The 16819-nt window shown below is 44.2% G+C and overlaps 1 protein-coding gene across 1 annotated transcript; it reads right to left on the bottom strand.

The window, feature by feature from the left end:
- Positions 1-12880: 12880 nt before the first annotated feature.
- LOC147428488 (putative alkaline/neutral invertase F) lies at positions 12881-16573 on the bottom strand. The gene is made up of 4 exons (XM_086496298.1): positions 15634-16573; positions 14539-14973; positions 13815-14373; positions 12881-13725 (listed from the first exon to the last, which is right to left on the bottom strand). Exons 1-4 carry the CDS (start codon positions 16096-16098, stop codon positions 13427-13429), a joined length of 1758 nt encoding a protein of 585 aa, XP_086352424.1. The 5' UTR covers positions 16099-16573; the 3' UTR covers positions 12881-13426.
- Between the last annotated feature and the right edge of the window lie 246 nt (positions 16574-16819).

Here is a 16819-nt window from a genome sequence, read left to right as displayed (position 1 = left end):
GAACCTGGGATCCTCCTCCCTACCGCCCCTTATATAAGCTAGCTCCTAGCACTTGCCCTAAGCGGATCTCCAATCCGCACTGGTCCAACCGGCCCTTGGCCTAGGTCCCTGACCCCCTAGGTTGGGCCTTGCCCCGTAGGATCCTACTCCTGACATCAAGGTCTCCCAGTACCAAGGGGAAACTAAATTCTTGCAAAATTGTTTGCATATGAGTTCATTGCTATTTATAAAAGCCAACCCACAAATGCTAGAAAGAGCTCTCAAAATTCTCTAGTGATTTGCTACTAAGTTCGACTCAAAGTGCAATATCAAGTAATCAAGGTTGATCTCGCTCTCTAAAAGAGACTTGTTTGATCCACCAAGTGGTTAGGGGAAGTTATAAGAAAGGGCATTGTGTTTAGACACCTCGATGCTCCACTTGGAGTAGACATTTTTAAAAAAGCAAAGAGTCGACTAGGTCTTGAGCAAGATCCATATTAAGGTGAGAAGGTGGGGATACTCACTTCTCCCTTTCCACAACAAAGTTGTCGTGATTAATGCTTTCATGATCCTAAAACATCTCATTTATGTGCCCCTTTTTAAAAATGGACAAATGTAATTGGAAAGAATTTTGGAGACCTATTAAACAAATTTTGTAGAAGAACAACACAAAAGACACGACTCCTTGGAAGTGCGGGAATGGGAATGGAAATGGGTGGCGAGACCCAAGAACCAAGGCTAAAGAGCTACTTTCCAATTAAATTTTGATAACGGAGAATGATTTATCTTATAATGTATTCCTAATGGGTTTAAAAAATTAAAGGGACATATTGGGTCTATTCTACCAAAATTACATTAATTAGCGAGCAAGATCCCTAAGAATCTAAGGTAAAAGTGTTGACTCCCATGATCATCGCTTCTTCGTAGACCCTCGACTCCATGAACTTACTGTCCCTGCGTCAGGCATGTCTTCCTCCGGCTGCGATCTTTGAGCTCTCCCTCTCTCTTCGTGTTCTTGGTTGCAGATGGGAACCTTGCTCCCCTGCACGCTCGTCACGAAAGTTGCAACGCACTCCATCGAGACGTAGTTTGCGTATGAGACAGGCAGCAAGGGTACTATCGTGCACTTGCATGCAGGTCGTTCAGCTTGTCCGTAGGTACGCCAATGCATGGGAAGCTTCAAAATGAGGTGGCGATCGAGCTCATGGCCCTCTCGTTCAGAGGCAACCTTTGCCCCATACCTCGGCATCATGCGAGGTCGTGTGCACAACTTCTGCACCTTTTCATGTAAAAAAAGACTTGCAAGCAAATCGCCTTCATCCCTCGCCAATGTCGCTATCATTTGCCACACCTAGTGCCACCTACGTTCCTTGCCACGGATGCTCCGAGCTCCCCTGCTTGCTCTTGCATTTGTGCCAGCTGCCGCCTCCCACAATCCACTCTTCCTTTTCGGTTTCCATTAACATTTCCCCTCTCCAAAACTAAGGGAATTTTATGTTTGGAGATATTTAATCTCCCAAAATTTGAAGGGCATGGCCACGTGCCCCCTCGCCTTCCCTTTTCCCTTAGGCTCTTGGGTTTTCCTTTACTTTTCAAATGGCATCTCGGTTGATTCTTATCAAAAAAAATGAGAGAAAGATTAGAGGGACACACTGGGTTCAAAAAATATAAGTAGGTAGTGCAAGGACACTCTAAAGAGAAGAAAATGCTTAAGGAAAAGTAAAGCATTAGAACCAGGTGAAAGTTCACTATGGCTTAGATAAGGCTATGAGAAATAATATAAGATTTCTTTGTGAGAGAAAACAGGAAAGTGACACTAATTTTTAAAAACATTTGTTATCTAATAAAATATTATGTTTCTTGAAAAAAGTGTGCAATATACTCCAAAACAACATAATGTATGAAAAATCACTTGGAAGCATTGTAGGAAATTGAAAGAAGAAAAGTGAAAAAGCACTAGAAAGATTGTGTGTGACCCAATATTCAATGGCCCTCTTTAAAGAGAGAGAGAGGTACACACAACACCTCTCACAAAGACTTAAAAGAAATATTAAACAAGGTGAAGACTTCTAGATGGCCTCAAGAAGGCATCATTTTTTTCTCTAATAAATGATTATTAGAACACATTTGACATATTAATGGACCTTGTGTTCATGAAAAATGTGTCTCAGCTTAATATTGTGCAGTTCTCAATTTCAAAAATATATTGTGCAGTTCTCAATTTCAAAAATGCCAATTGAGAGTAAGAGCAAAGGAGAATTTTTGTCCCAAGATAGTGAAAAATAATATAAAAACTTAAAAAATAAATCTAATTTTTAAAAAATTCTTTTAATAAATTTAAGAAAAGAAGTTTTATATGTATAAAAAGATGATATTTCTTGAACACTATAATGGAGAAAGATTAGAGAGAGAGAGAGATGCACATGTACACACACACATGCTCATTTTCATAATGAAAATATTAAAATGAATATAGTAAGGCATGAAATGACTTGGAATGTCACATAGAAAAGTTAATATGAAGGTGACCGTTTTATGGTGAAAGAATTGCACGTTTTTCTCTACCACTTCCCTATGGCCTTCTTGGCCAAAAATAAAATTCATTACCATGTGACACTAATATGCAAGCTTTATCCAATGGTCCACAATTGCAGCAAAAATCCAACGCTTTACTAAGTATTCCTCTCTATAAGGACATGAAAAGTCTTTTGACTTTCCACTTTCATGGGTTTTTTCACTTTCTAAACTCACCATGTACTTATGCACTTGAGATGTATTGAAAGGATTACACACAGACAACGAGGTGAGCTCCGCACCAAAGGTCTGTGGCAGTGAGTGTGCGAGTTGGTGTGGGTGAGCGCTTGCCACCGGGGGGGGGGGGGGGGGGGGGGGGGAGCTTTAGGTTGTTGCTTTTCAAGTATGGGTGACTACTCACCATGGATCATGATCCATTTTTAAGCTTATGAGCTTTGTGTACCCATGTGAGGGTATGTCTGCTGCTGCAGACATAGTGTGGAGTACCCTAGCTGCCAGTTGTTTCCTTCCAAGGTGATGTCCTCTTACGGATCATGATCCATCAAAAGAGAAACGGATCACGATCCAAGGTCACCTATATAGATTTTTGGGGGTCGAGTGGCATCGATTCTCAGGAGTTGGCCATGGAAAAAAGTGCTCAAGCGTGATCATGATAGCAGAGGCCGAGTCACGCCGATTCTCAAGAGTCTTGGCCATGGAAAACACGCTCAAGCCCGATCGTGATAGCAGAGGTAAGCTTGTTGACATGACTTTCTGTTTACAGCCGAGGGTAGGAAAAGAGCAAATGAATCCAATGATAACGCCTCTGGTTCGGAGAAAATATTGAACTTGTCTCCCTTTGGAGTACGTATCATGACGGCAAAAAAATTGCATGGGGTGAACACGTGCAGGCAGAATAAGGTTGAGGATGGGTATGTGATGCAGACAGACTTCAATCATGAGCTAGCGTTGTAGGGATTAGAGATGTGTTATGCTCACTTGGTGGTCTTGTACTTTATGGGCTAGAGAATGTTGTCCCAGAGTATGTGGGACTGGGTGACAGCGGCGACAAACAACAAAAATGCAATTTGCCATACTTATCCCACATACCTGGATCTAAATATGGGAGATTATGGTGTCTATCAACAAGATTTGGCTTTTGCTTCGTTCCCAACACATGCTACAAATGTCGGAGAACTGGACACTATGCTAAGAATTGTCCAGAGGCTAAAGTGGCCCACACTTCGACGGGTAAGACGACATGGAGACGCGTTTCCAGGGATACCATGCCTCCAACGAGCCTGCGGAGGAGGCGGGGGACAGTGAGATGAAACAAGGTGATCTAAGCAAAGTGTTTGAGAACCCTTTAGAGGAGTTGCAAGATAAATCTAAATGCCCCACAGTTGAGGTTCAGGACACACCAAAGTCGCTTATCGTTTCAAGCATGGAAACTCTGGCTTCCACTGAATCCTCCCAACATGAAACTACTGCAAATGAGGTACAGGTCCAGAAGCTAGATCTCATCGGTCATGTGATAAATATTTGAGGTCCTACAACTAGCATTGTTAGTTTGGTAAAAAGAAAGAAGAAGAAAAAGTGATGTTGGATGGTTCTCTTGTCGACAATTTGATGTGCTAGTTTCAACTTGGCGGTCAAGAGGTGGGTTGTGGCAAAGCACGCGTCTTGGTGGCAATTGCAAGCGGATGTAAGTTCCCCTTTGACTTGGAGATAGAACTATCTCAGGATGGCACATTGTTTTTGGGCTACTGATTAATGCCATGGCTCGGTAACAGCATGGCTTTCTATGTTTTTGGTTTCTTAATATATATGCACTCATTCACTCAGTATTGTGAGTTTTTGAGGAGGCCTTTAGGCTTTGGTGTTCATGTTTGATTTAGTTCTAATGCTACAGACCAAAGAGTGTTGGACATTGAGACTACAGGGCAGTCCTTTTTGGGACATTTACCTTTAGGCTTTTATATTGTGCATGTGGTTCAACAAGGTTTGTAAAGTTTTGATGAGGAAAGGAGGGGACGACGGTGATGGAAACGTGAAATCTGTGCAATGTTGTCACGTCGCACGAATTGTTCAACTTCCCAGCAAGCCGGAGGTCGGGGACAGGAGCAGGCAGAGGGGGCAGGCAAACACCATCACGCGCTCACTCGCGCACAGGCGCTGCCACAGCCACTTCAACTACCCACAACTCCCAAAGCAAGCTCCCCGTTTACAACTTTACACGCTTCAACACTCCCAGAGTCCCAGACGCAAGACTCTCTATTAAAGTCTCTCTTGAGTCTCTTCTCTCTCTCTCTCTCTCTCTCCCCGTACGGCGTATAGGTACTGTAAAAGTACTCTCTCTCCCCCCCAACCCGAATCTTTTAAGAATATTCTCTCTCTTCACTATCTCTCCGTCTCGCTTTTTGGCTTTCTAGTTTCTAATAACAAGGCTTTAGTGAAGAAAAGATTTAGGATTCTTTTTTTCACATTTCTGCATTAATTTTCTCTACTTCTTGCTGGTTACTTACTCCTAAGGGATTATTGAACCCTAAGTGGTACCTTTTCCTACCCTAAGCAGCATTATTGAATCTTTTTCCCTTACTCTTAAGCGGCATTATTGAATCTTCAAGTAGCACCTTTCTTTGCGCGCCGCCGCCCCCCCCCCCCCCCCCCGCGTTTATAAGGGACACGGGTGTCACTCAGGGGATCAATGGCGGGGCTCATTGACGGCAAAGCGGGAGGGCTTTGGACTGTTGGATGCACGCCGGGGGGGGGGGGGCAAGAACTTGTACGTGCGGACTCATAGTGCATGCATGGATGCGTGGTAGGCGAGATGGATAGAGTATGGGAGTCTGTGGGGTGAGGTCGGGGGCTCGATCAGCGAGCGCTGCGAAGGGGCAGTAATTTTTTTAGGTCACGCATTCGAGATCGACGATGGATCCAACTGGGGCCGTTGATCCCCCCCGTGTTCACTATAAACGAGGCAAACCCCCCCCCCCCCCCCCCCCCACCACAACAACAAAAAAAACCAAAAGAGATGTATGATCAAGGGTTCTTATAGTGATTTGCATCCAGCATAAATTGTGTGCCATAGATTTTTGTTGGCCCAAGATTACTTACCTAGATTTTGGGAGCCATTTGACATTGCCAAGTCCAATAGGCGGTCGATGAAGAGTGATTATCGTTGCACATTGCTATTCAAATGAACGGATGTTTTGGCAGATGCCAATATGGCTTTAGGTGTGCCATATGTGCACCTCTACTATATCTTCCATAGGCATGGACAAGTGGAATCTACAATGGGATGAATGCGCATCATAGATCTCGAGCAAAGTAATCTCTCCTCACACGTCTTCATGAATTTGAAGTTTCATGCCAGTTTTTGACGTGTGACAACGAGATTACTTTTAAATGAAACTAATCTCGAGTACTTGAGATTGCTTTCATTTAAAAGTAATCTCAAGTATGTGACAAGATCTATGATGCTTTATTGATGTCGTAGCCTAGGACGAGACTAGATGAATACCCTCGTGTGAATTATAGCTAAGGATATGTGTCCTAAAATCACAACTTTGTTATAACAATCAATGGAGCTTGGGTATTCATGCCAGAGGCATCAAAGTTGTGTGATCTATACCAAGATGTCATAATTCTCAATATCTTTGCCTCGATCGACGGGAGCAATAGGATGAGGGATCAATGAACCGATTCAATTCATCTGATTCTAGTATCCGTCATCGTAAAATTAATAGCGAATTGTTTGTGAACTCAGTTCAACTGAAAAGTTAGGACTAGAGTTGTGCTCAAGGTGTAAAACAATAGCTAACTTAAGGATGTTGTCGCGGATGTACCAACTATCAGTAATATATGACTAGTGCGACTATGCCAAAACCAGCATAGTTACAAGAAGGCTTGCATAGTTGCATCTAAGACAAATAAATGTACCAATTATCAATAATATATGGCTGGTGTAACTATGCCAAAATCAACATAATTACAATGCTTGCATAATGGCATCTAAGACAAATAACTAGTGCAAATGTGACCATTCAAGAGAGCCAATTATTTCAAAAAGTAACAGAAAACTATGCATCCCGCTGGTCTCCTAATTTTTCCCTCCATCAAGGGTTCAATGGTGACCATTGACCGACCCGTTTGAGTGCTTATTATAGCACTGGATAACAGAAGTGTTTGCATGACAAGATTCTCATTTAAGGAAGGCGATGGGTTAAGAAATGTTTCGCACAAGAGGAGGTTGCTAGTAGCAGCAAACCCCCACTGAGCCAATAACACAATCCTCACAAGCCTAGCCTACGCAATGGCGTGCTATTGACTCCCCACTGTTTACTAGCCATACCTCCTTCACAAGCACAGTTTGGTAACTCCGCTAGTTTGGGCGGAGTTTCGAAGCTTCATTGAAATTGACCCCGTCCTTCCATGCAAATGCTATTTCTATCGGTAATGCCTTGTAATCAACACACAAACGAGACGAACCATTTTTCTTGTGGTCCCCCACCCCTTACCTCGACAATGCACACAAGCTTAGCTGAGAGAGAGAGAGAGAGAGAGAAAGAGAGTCTAAAGAAAGCCATTAACGACGAACATCTTTCTAATGCTTGCTTCCGCATGCCAACATGAGAACATGTCAAAGGTGCAATTTGTCCCGCCGGATTAGAAAACATATATATAACTCCATCAAGGCCTTAAGAAGCTTTTTTCTTTTTTCTTTTCTTTTTTTTTTTGCCATAAAGGGCACGAGCATATTTATATTAAAGAAAGAGAAGCAAAGTTACAATGGACTACCACAAGGGGTATAGCTGGCTTTCGGTCAGTAGATACAAAACTTACAAAACCCTGGGTAATCAAAATTACATGGTATGGGCCCAAACACACACATTTCATAACCTCGGGGCAGAACTTAGTTCGGGGGGTTATTGGGTGCAGCCAGGGCATGATGGACCTCTTGGATGTGGGCGACGAGGCGAAGACTGTTGCTGAGTAGCCTTCTTATCCTATCCCCATTCGCACGGCACTCATCCATCATTCTCTGTAAATGAGTGTAGGATACGTCTAGCAAAACCTCCTGTTGCTTGTTTATGTTAGCGCTGTTGTAAAATCCCATGCAGTCCGTAAGCACCTTGAAGTTAGCTTCGTATATACGGCATTGTTCTAGCTTGAGTTGGTTTACCTATACAAAAAAATGTGAAAACAAACACTCTCAAACTTTTGGTCTGGTAAGATATGTTAAACAGCTTGTCATTTCGATCAACCAGATTATCTAGAAAAATTCCCCTCTTATTCTATTCCAAACCACTGAAAATAAGGAAATTGAATCACCAAGCAAGTAACGGTTGCTTGGTGATTCTATTCCAAACCACTGAAAATAAGGAAATTGAATCATCAAGCAACGGTTGCTTCCAACTTAAAGTGAAACCCAACCCACAGGTCACGAGGGACAGGATTTCCACACTTTTGGGGCAGTTCATAAAGAGGTGGGGGATGTCCTCCTCGGCCCTATTGCACCTCTGACAAAGCCCAGAGCCTAACCCGGCCAGCCTCATCCTTTGTCTCGTCCAGACAGCTTTGTGGAGGATCAACCAGAGCAGAGTGCTTGGCTGGGATGCCTTTGTTCCAGATAGACTCGAAATTAAAACACCATTGACGACAGTCCAGTGAGATCCTCCACTTTTTGTTGAGGGAAACGTGGAGAGGTTTTGTGAGGTTAGGGGCAAGGGTGGGGGGATTAGATAGAGCGTTGCCACTAGACCAGAAAAGAGCCTTGGGGGAGGGATCAAGATCACTCGAGAGAGTCCATTCCAGCTCCTTCGGGAAGAGGGACTTATTGTTAGCAATCAGAGTTAACTCCCAGGGTTGCAGGTTGTATCGACTTGTGAGCTCCGTTTGGGAGAGCCACCTGTTCTCCAAGCTGTGCCACAAGTTTCTCCAAGTGGTGATGCCCTTGTTGTGAATACGCTTAGCTATCCTAATCTGAGCCTAATTAAGAGGGGGAATCGGAGGCAGTGACCACCACATCGATTCATGTGCTCGTAGGTGTAGGCTGTACTTGGAGTCCCAATTGACTCTAAGGTGATTCGTTTATCTGTTCCACGCTCCCCACAAGGATTTAAGGAGGGGGGAGCCACTGGCTGATACCTCTGCAGGTCCAAAGAAGTCTGTGAACCACGGGAGGGGGTGCAAACCATTGCTCCCTTTGGCTTTGAATTTTTTGATGTTCCGAAAAAGCAGGGAAGCCCACTCCTCATCTGGTTTATCCAGGGTTCTGAGGACGAGTTTTACGGCTAGTTTATCTGCCCATCTACTGAAGTTAGTGAGGCCAAGTCCTCCTTGTTCCTTAGGGAGGCAACATACATCCCACGTGACCTTGGCAAGGCCCCATCAGATCGGATCACCTGACCATAGGAAGTTTCCACAAACCCTGGTTATATCCTTCAACTGAGAATCAGGTGGCCTTTAGCAGGAGAGGAAGAAGAGGACATAGCAGGAGATAAAATGCTTGAGAACCAGTGTTATACCTGCCATATTAGCTTGGAACCCTGTCCATCAGTTGAGCTTGGAGGAGAAACGCTCCAGTACCCATTGCCATCTCTGGGCCATGGATACCCTAAACCCAAAAGGGATGCCTAAGAGCCGGAAGATGACATTGTCTTGGAGGATCGAGCATCCTTGTTCAGTGATCCATCTTGGGAGGGGAGAGTGGGAGGCCCTGATTCCCGTTTTAGTGTGGTTAATCCGACATCCCGAGGTAGTGTAGAAAGTCTTTAAATAGTCCCAAAAGCATTGTAATGACTGCTCATCATTGTTAAGTAAGCCATTGGTGTCGTCCGCAAATTGAGACAAGCACTGCTGCCTTCCATCAGGTAGTGTAATCCCTTTAAGTGATCCATCACCCATCTTGGCTTTGACTAGCCAATTAAGGGAGTCCGCCGAGGTAGCAAAGAGCAGGGGGGCAAGGGAACATCCTTGACGAACAGATCAATTGAGAGGGAAAGGGTCTGAGATACCATTGTTGAGTGCAACCCTTGCTTGGGCATTGCCAAGAAGAGTCCTAACAAATCTGACAATGACTGGGTCGAGGCCCATCATGATCAAGCAATCAATGATGAAGGACCACTCTAATCTGTTGTAAGCTTTGTCAAAATCTACTTTGACAAAGACGAAGTCCTGGTTCGACTCTTCTGCATATTCAATCCCTTCCCACATAGCAATGACAGCTTCCATAATTCTCCGACCTTTAATGAAGCCTTTTTGTTCAGTGCAGAGCCATTCTACCAGGACCGGAGAAATTCTTAGTTCTATAGCTTTAGCGAAGATCTTGTATGCAGAGTTTAACATCGTAAGAGGTCTCCAATTAGAGATGACCTCCTTAAGGCCTTTCTTATGTAACAATTTGATGACGCCAGTGTTGAGCTGCACTGGAAGGGTGCCATGCCTCACTGATTCTGAGCAGGATGGGAGAAAGCACCTCCTTGAAGGTCTGATAAAATTCCGTCGGGAGCCCATCAATGCCAGGGGTCTTGTTGGGCTTTAATGACTCTATTGCCCTCTTTATTTCTCACACTGAAAGGTTTGAATCAAGCTGAGCCGCTACATGAGTGGGGATCACTCTAGGCCTGTATTTTTTTATTAGCTCACGGGCCAAGGTCACAGTCTTGTCTGGCTTTTCCTTTGGGCTAAATAATTGGAGAAGTGCTCCCTAACTATCTCCAGGTTGTCGGTTTCATTAGTGGCTTTGCCCTTGGGACCTAATAGGTAAGGGATAGTTTCTCTCTGGTGTTTCCTTCTTAGATTTCCAAACATTTCTTTGGTGGGCTTATCAACTTTGCCTGCCCACCACTCTCTAAAGAAGTTTGCAATATGCAAAAGTGTGAGGTTCTCCTCCACTCGGAGTTGGTGTCTCAGAGTGGATATTTTATCCTGAGTATCAATGTTGGTGCAATTGCTGCCTTCAGCTCCGTAAATCTGGTCCTTACATTTTCTTCGAATATCTGAGACTTTCTTTCTGAACATTACCAACGTTTTCTGAGTGTTATTTATTGCCACTGTCCAAGGATTTGGTTGGAGTAAACCCCTTCGAGAAAGCTTGCACCCACACTGCTTTAATGCTACTCTGCACCTCCTCCAGCTGAAACAGAGAGGTATCTGTGTGGAACCATTGGTTCGTGACTTTGTTGCATTTGTCATCCAAGGTAACCACTAGTGGGGAGTGGTCGGAGGCGCAAGACGTGTGCCTAGGTTTAGCCTTAAGCCTATTGAAGCTTCTGGCAAGGGAGGTACTCATATAGCATTTGTCTAGTCTAGCTTTTCTAGCATTGAGGCCTTTGGAATAGTTTTGCCATGTGAAGTCTCCAGGTGACCCGACATCCCACAAATCAAGGTGTACTTTGAGTTGATCCCACTCCTGTAATACTGTTCCTGAAATAATGTTACCCTTGTTTTGAAGCCGCCCTTCAATAGATTCTACCATGTTAAAGTCCCCAAAGAGAATGGTTGGCCCATTTAGAGCGAGAAGCTGCTTCCATAGTTTGGGCTCTGTCTCTGACAGAACCCTCCTGCATAGACGGACACCAGCATGCATTGTACTGGGGACTCGATGGCCACAGCTACCCAATAGGCTCCTTTGGAAGATCTCGCTAGATCCATCTTCCAAGCTTGAGGAATACCGAGTGATGTGCCCCCTGATCCCCTACGTGAGAGGAGCAGTGCCAAAGGTGTTCCTTTGAGATCTCCGTCATCGAGAACGATCACCATGGATTGCAGAAGCTCCACTGAAATATCCATTTCAATAAGGGCCTGTGGGTGCCATGACGGGATATAGTCTCCTCTAGGTCGGCCTCCCAACACCTTGCCTAGTTGTGCACCAATGACCCAGAGATAGTTATGATAATGAAGGGGCAGATTCGGGAACTCTACCCAAACTGGGAAGTGGTTAAGGGCATCCCTCTCGGCGTTGTAATCTTTGTTCCATTTAAAGAGGCAAAGGGGGGTAGTTCGCAGCAGCCATTGGCACGTGCTTAACACCCGGAAGGCCATGTCTACGGTCTTCTATGGCTTTTTTCACAAAACACATGTCGAATAAACATTAAAAGCTGATTGCATAACACAGTTTCAACGCCATAGAAGATCAAACGTAAACCTTAGGCATTACCATAAATCGAAAGGACTAAAAGGAGTCAAATTAGAGAAAAGAGCCCCAAGTCAGGATCGGACCTACCCCAATTTAAAGAGAAAAAAATTGGCATATTCTTAGAATCTTGCTCATGTGTCTTGCTGAAAAGTGTACCAAAACTGAGCCTTGAGTGTTTCCGACTTCATGAGGATTCTGGTGCAATGTCTAAATATTCAAAATGATTAGATTTGCAAAGTCCCTCAAGAATATTAAAAATGATTTAACTTGTTTACAAACCGTCTCTAAACTGACTCTTTTACCCTAAAATGATAGGGAAGGTGCTTGATCATCTTGCATGCATGCCTTTGTAAACATGCAAGAATAAGTGCTCTACTTTGAGCTTGTCCCATCTGAACCACCTGAACACTTGATATAATCGCAAATACGGTATTTTCCAAATCGGATATTTTCCACAAAGTGTTTCCTTACGTCAAGAAAACTTCTTATGATCATCATCAAAACACAGCTCTGCAAGGAAGAACTCATCAGCCCTTCCACCGGTGACAAGGCAACCAATTTCCCAATTACAGAACATCTCCCACCAATGACATCAATAAAGCAGCCAATTTCCCAATTACAGAACATATATAGATCGCAACACAATGGATGTATCATCTCCTACCCCACTCATCCAGTAGCATCTCTCGCCCTCAAGAGTTTGGACATTTGAATTTCTCTCACTCCAAGAACAGAAAAAGAGGGGGGGGGGGGGGGGGGGGGGGGGGGCAGCATGACGACGGCAACTAAATTGTTAGGTCACAAGAAATACTTCACACAGGAAATCAAAGCACCACAAAAAAGCACAAGCATGTTAATCATGCTTTTCGAAACTCCTATAGGATTGTACAAGTAACAGCAATAACACCGTCTTCAATTTCATAGCGCAAATTCTCTTTTCAACTTCATACCATTTCATTTTCCACTGACCTACATAAGTAATGACCAAAACCAACAGACATAAAGAGACAGTCCTCAGTCCAATGATAACTTCCCCTTCCTGCCAAACAGACCACTCGTATTTCATTCTCAAATACCTCTCATCCAAATTCCGGTTTCCTTCTCGATATTATTTCCTCTTGGCTCATGCTATTGAGCTTTATACAAATCATTGAGGGTAAACACCATCGGCATTTGCTCACTCTGTTGGAGTTTAGATGAGGAAGTCAAAAATATTTAAAACAATCAAAACTCGTGCCAAAAATGAGAGGGAAACAATTTTAATCTTCCCATTAAGGACAATACAAAGTACTGCATAGTGATGCTTTCATGGACATTACAAGTGGGAGGGCCTTATTTACTACATCATTCGTGTAACAGACATGAGGTACAACGGCTGTCCCGAGCCCAGATGTTGTGTAAGTGAAAAATTACTGACATGAGCGTGTATGTGGTGTAGACGGACCATAAGAATAGGACATGAGGACGTGGAAGGACAAAAGGAGGGGGTGGGTGGGTGGGTGGGTAGGTGGGTTAAGGCTGTATCCAAAAGGAGGGACAATGTCACATGTATATGTAACAGAGTCACAGACCCTCAGTATCCCATGCTTGCGCGAATGAGACTTTCATAAACAAATTTTGTGAGCTCTTTGTATCACATCTGCTAGTACAATGGGTGATAGCAATGGTGTACAAAATCCCTTCGCAAGAAAGGGAGTTACCCTTTGTAAGAGAGGGAGTTACCCCAACTCGTTTTCCAGTGCTCGATCGAGGGTGCACTCCAAAAGAGCGATTAATCTCCCAAAGTAGCATTCAGAACATTGAGGATGCAGACCTGGGCATGCTGGGAGCCTTGGTCTTCCTATCATCCTCTATAGAGATCATACCAAGGTGAGACGGGTCCTCGAGCATCATTTTAGCCACAAGGTAGCCCGCAATAGACCAAGTTTGATGTTTCCTGGCCTGCTTACCAATATACCTACCAAACGTACCATCATAGTACTCTGGCCAATGGTCCTTGGAAAGCCTGCTTTCCAAAAGTTCCATGGCTTTCCTCGCCATATGCGGTCTGCCTGTTTTGATGCAAGCTGCTGTGAAAAGCCATATAAGCACTGTTTGCAAACCACAATAAAGAGAGAGATAATGTCAGTCTGAGTTGAAAAGAGGAAATTCAACAAGCTGAAGTCAAAAAAATACTTACCCGGCCACGAGCCTCCATTATGATAGCTCCATCTTGTGTTCTTGGGATCGCAACCTGTCACAATTTTCCATTCATGGCCTTCTAAAGCAGGATAAGCAATTTTTAAAGGCATTTCCCCAATCAAATCAGGCCACCTCTCCTCCAACAAATCCATGATACCCATCTCTTGCTCGTGTGTCGCTAATGATGAAAGAATGGCAATGCAATTGCCCAAACAAAACCATCTGAAATCCATCCTTGCTGGGCTAACATTTCCAATGAAATAGCCCCCTTTCATTGGCATAAAATCAAAGACCCAGTCTGGGATAGAGTCTGGTATCACATTGAATTTGTTGACTGCAGTATGAGAATATTCCTCGGTTTTATACCTGTACACATTATTCAATTGCTCGAAGTCAAGCCAAAAATATGATCGTATATGATAGTTCAGCGCTTGCAATCGCTTTTCAACCCTCTCAAGTAATTCTTCTCCATCCCCTTCAGGTTTCAGCATTAATTTGGCACATCGTAAAGCCATGTAAAAAAGAGCCTGGATCTCAATTGGATAACCATATATACCCTGGCAGTCATACAACATCATCAGTTGAAAACAGATGGAAAACAGCACATCTACTCACCAAGGCATGCAGACCTCAACCCGAATACAGACACAAAAACACACTCCCCGAGCATGCAGAAGACTGGAAATTGAAAATTGTATGTGCTGGTTGAGCTATTTGCTTACCATTCTGCGATCAACCATGCAGCAACCATCAGCACACAGCAGCGTTGGGAATGTGTCAAAACCTTCAGAAAGGCAAAGACTAAGAACCAAACGAATTCCACGCTGACAGTCCGGCATTTCTGCAAGACTTTGATCTCCTGTGGACTTTGTGTAGGCACGCAGGAGAATGATCCACCAAAACCCAGAATCTACAGGGGCCACCCTTCCAATAGCGCTCTCCCCAAAGTCGGCCATGATCTTGTCATTGTTCCGAATGGGATCATGGAGCACCTTGAAACTTGCAGGCATGGCACCTTTTCCCAGAGTGAAATTATCAATTCTTTTTTCCCAATTAGACTGCAGCCGCAGGGCCTTTAACAAGAAATTCTTGACAATCTCTGGTTCGCCATTCATTAGAAAGGCCAGAGCACTGGGTACAAAATCCCGCACAAAGACCTGCAGCAACTTATCAGTATATGCTATGGCATAAAGAAATGAAACAACATCAGAATCTTTACAGGTCCATTGAATAATTCTACTAAGCAGAAGCAGAACAAGCAGGCTCAAAGGTACTCTATATTTTCTCTTGTTGTTTTAAACTTAAGTATAAAAATGCAGTGTTCTTGATTTGGCAATTAATGGCAAAGGCTCTTGTTTAACGAAATCAATATTAGAATTTCAAGAGATTTAGACCGAGGACATGGACAATGGCAAAGGCCCTTTGAAGATAAACAAAGTACGAAACGTCCCAACAATGAATGGGACAATTATTGGAAGATAAGCAAGCAAAATCTGCCATCACTCTGGCGATTGTTCACCCATATGCCATGATGGTATCATTATGCACATGCAGAATGTTCAATAGAGAAAATTGCATCCAGCAAGAAGGCTTGTATCATCCTCAACTTCAAACGGAAAATCAGCAAAGTTTCATAAATACACTACGCTAAAGGCAAGACCTTTGAAACATTCTTGAGGGACTACCATTGCCCACTATAGTAGCACCAATTACGTTGAAAAATTGTCCGTCAAAACGCACAAAAAATGGGGGAGAAAGAATCACCTGCTCATTTTTCAACCGTCAAAATGCACAAAAAATGGGGGAGAAAGAATCACCTGATCGTAATTTAGGGCTTCTTCAGAATGATCACTGGCAGCAATTGTGCCAACAGGTTTGCCTCTGAACATGACAAGGGACTTGCGAAGAAGGTCCCAAGCCTCAGCAAACATGGGATGAGGTTCAAAGCTCGGAAAGCGCTCAGATCGCGGTGTGTCCATGGTGGATCTCATGCTTGGCGAGTTGAGCAGACCTTCAAGACAGTCAGAGCTCCTCACTGTTTCCAATGGTCGTCCAAAACGGGGAGAAGCTGCGATGTCAGCGAGCGATCTCTCCTCAGAATCAGATCTGCAAGGCCGCACATCTCTCAAAACTGAGAAATCAAACACCGTGTTCCCATTCTCATGCCCAGCACTGCCATTGCACCCGGAGTCCATTGGCTTCTTGCCAACAAATTCGAGAGGGTCTGTTAAAAGATCTAAGGAAAGAGGAGTGACGGTGAACATCTCTGTTGCAGCTTGCATTGCTTGCAGGAGCCAAAAATTTAAAAGTAGGAAGAAAAAGTCCTCGCTAAATATCTGCAATTGCTCGCGAAAGGGTTAGAATTGTTAGGTAGGGTACAAAATGTGCTCTCTCGACTACGGATAAGGTGAAGCTGAGTCCGGCCAGATTCGGCTATGGCTACGCCGTATGCCTTGTACCCTCGAATGAAATCGAATGTGTGGGATAACGGCGAAAGATTGTGTGTGCAGGTTTGGCTATGGTGGCGGCGTTTCTCTCTCTCTCTCTCCCTCTCTCTCTCTCAGAGAGATAACGGCAAAGCTAACGGCGGAACCTCCCGGTAAAGGTGGCCGGGGATTGACGGGAAAGCTAACGACGAGTCACCGACCCAGCGCTATTACAGATGACGCGAAGCGACGGGAAAGCTAACGGAGGGGGAAGGGCTGACGGAAAAGATAACGGCACCATACACGGAGTGAACGCAAAATGGAAGAAGAAAGGAGAGGAGCCAAGGGTGAGGAGGGGGGTATAAATGGGTAAGGTCTAGCGCGACAGCTGGACCACGACCGTGTCCGTCACGTTCCCACTGGACCTACGAGGCTACCGCTTTGGACGAAAGGTCCTCGCCCGTTTTTTACCAAAAAAAAATTTAGCCTCCACGCGAGCTTTCGAGCCTGTAGCTTTGCTGTCCCACTTGTCTGAGCTTGCGTAGCTGGCGGCTGTGCGCACTGAGCGTACAAAAAA

The sequence above is a fragment of the Adiantum capillus-veneris genome, chromosome 23, assembly GCF_014529385.1.
Source record: "Adiantum capillus-veneris isolate H3 chromosome 23, ASM1452938v2, whole genome shotgun sequence".
In the NCBI taxonomy this organism is placed as follows: Eukaryota; Viridiplantae; Streptophyta; class Polypodiopsida; order Polypodiales; family Pteridaceae; genus Adiantum; species Adiantum capillus-veneris.
This window is presented reverse-complemented; position numbering and strand designations above follow the sequence as displayed.

Coding starts and splice junctions, on each gene's coding strand:
- LOC147428488 (XM_086496298.1), bottom strand. CDS start 16,098: ATGCAAGCTGCAACAGAGATGTTCACCGTCACTCCTCTTTCCTTAGAT. Junction 14,974..15,633: donor AAGCCCTAAATTACGATCAG/GTGATTCTTTCT, acceptor AAGTTGCTGCAG/GTCTTTGTGCGGGATTTTGT. Junction 13,726..13,814: donor TAATGGAGGCTCGTGGCCGG/GTAAGTATTTTT, acceptor GTTTGCAAACAG/TGCTTATATGGCTTTTCACA.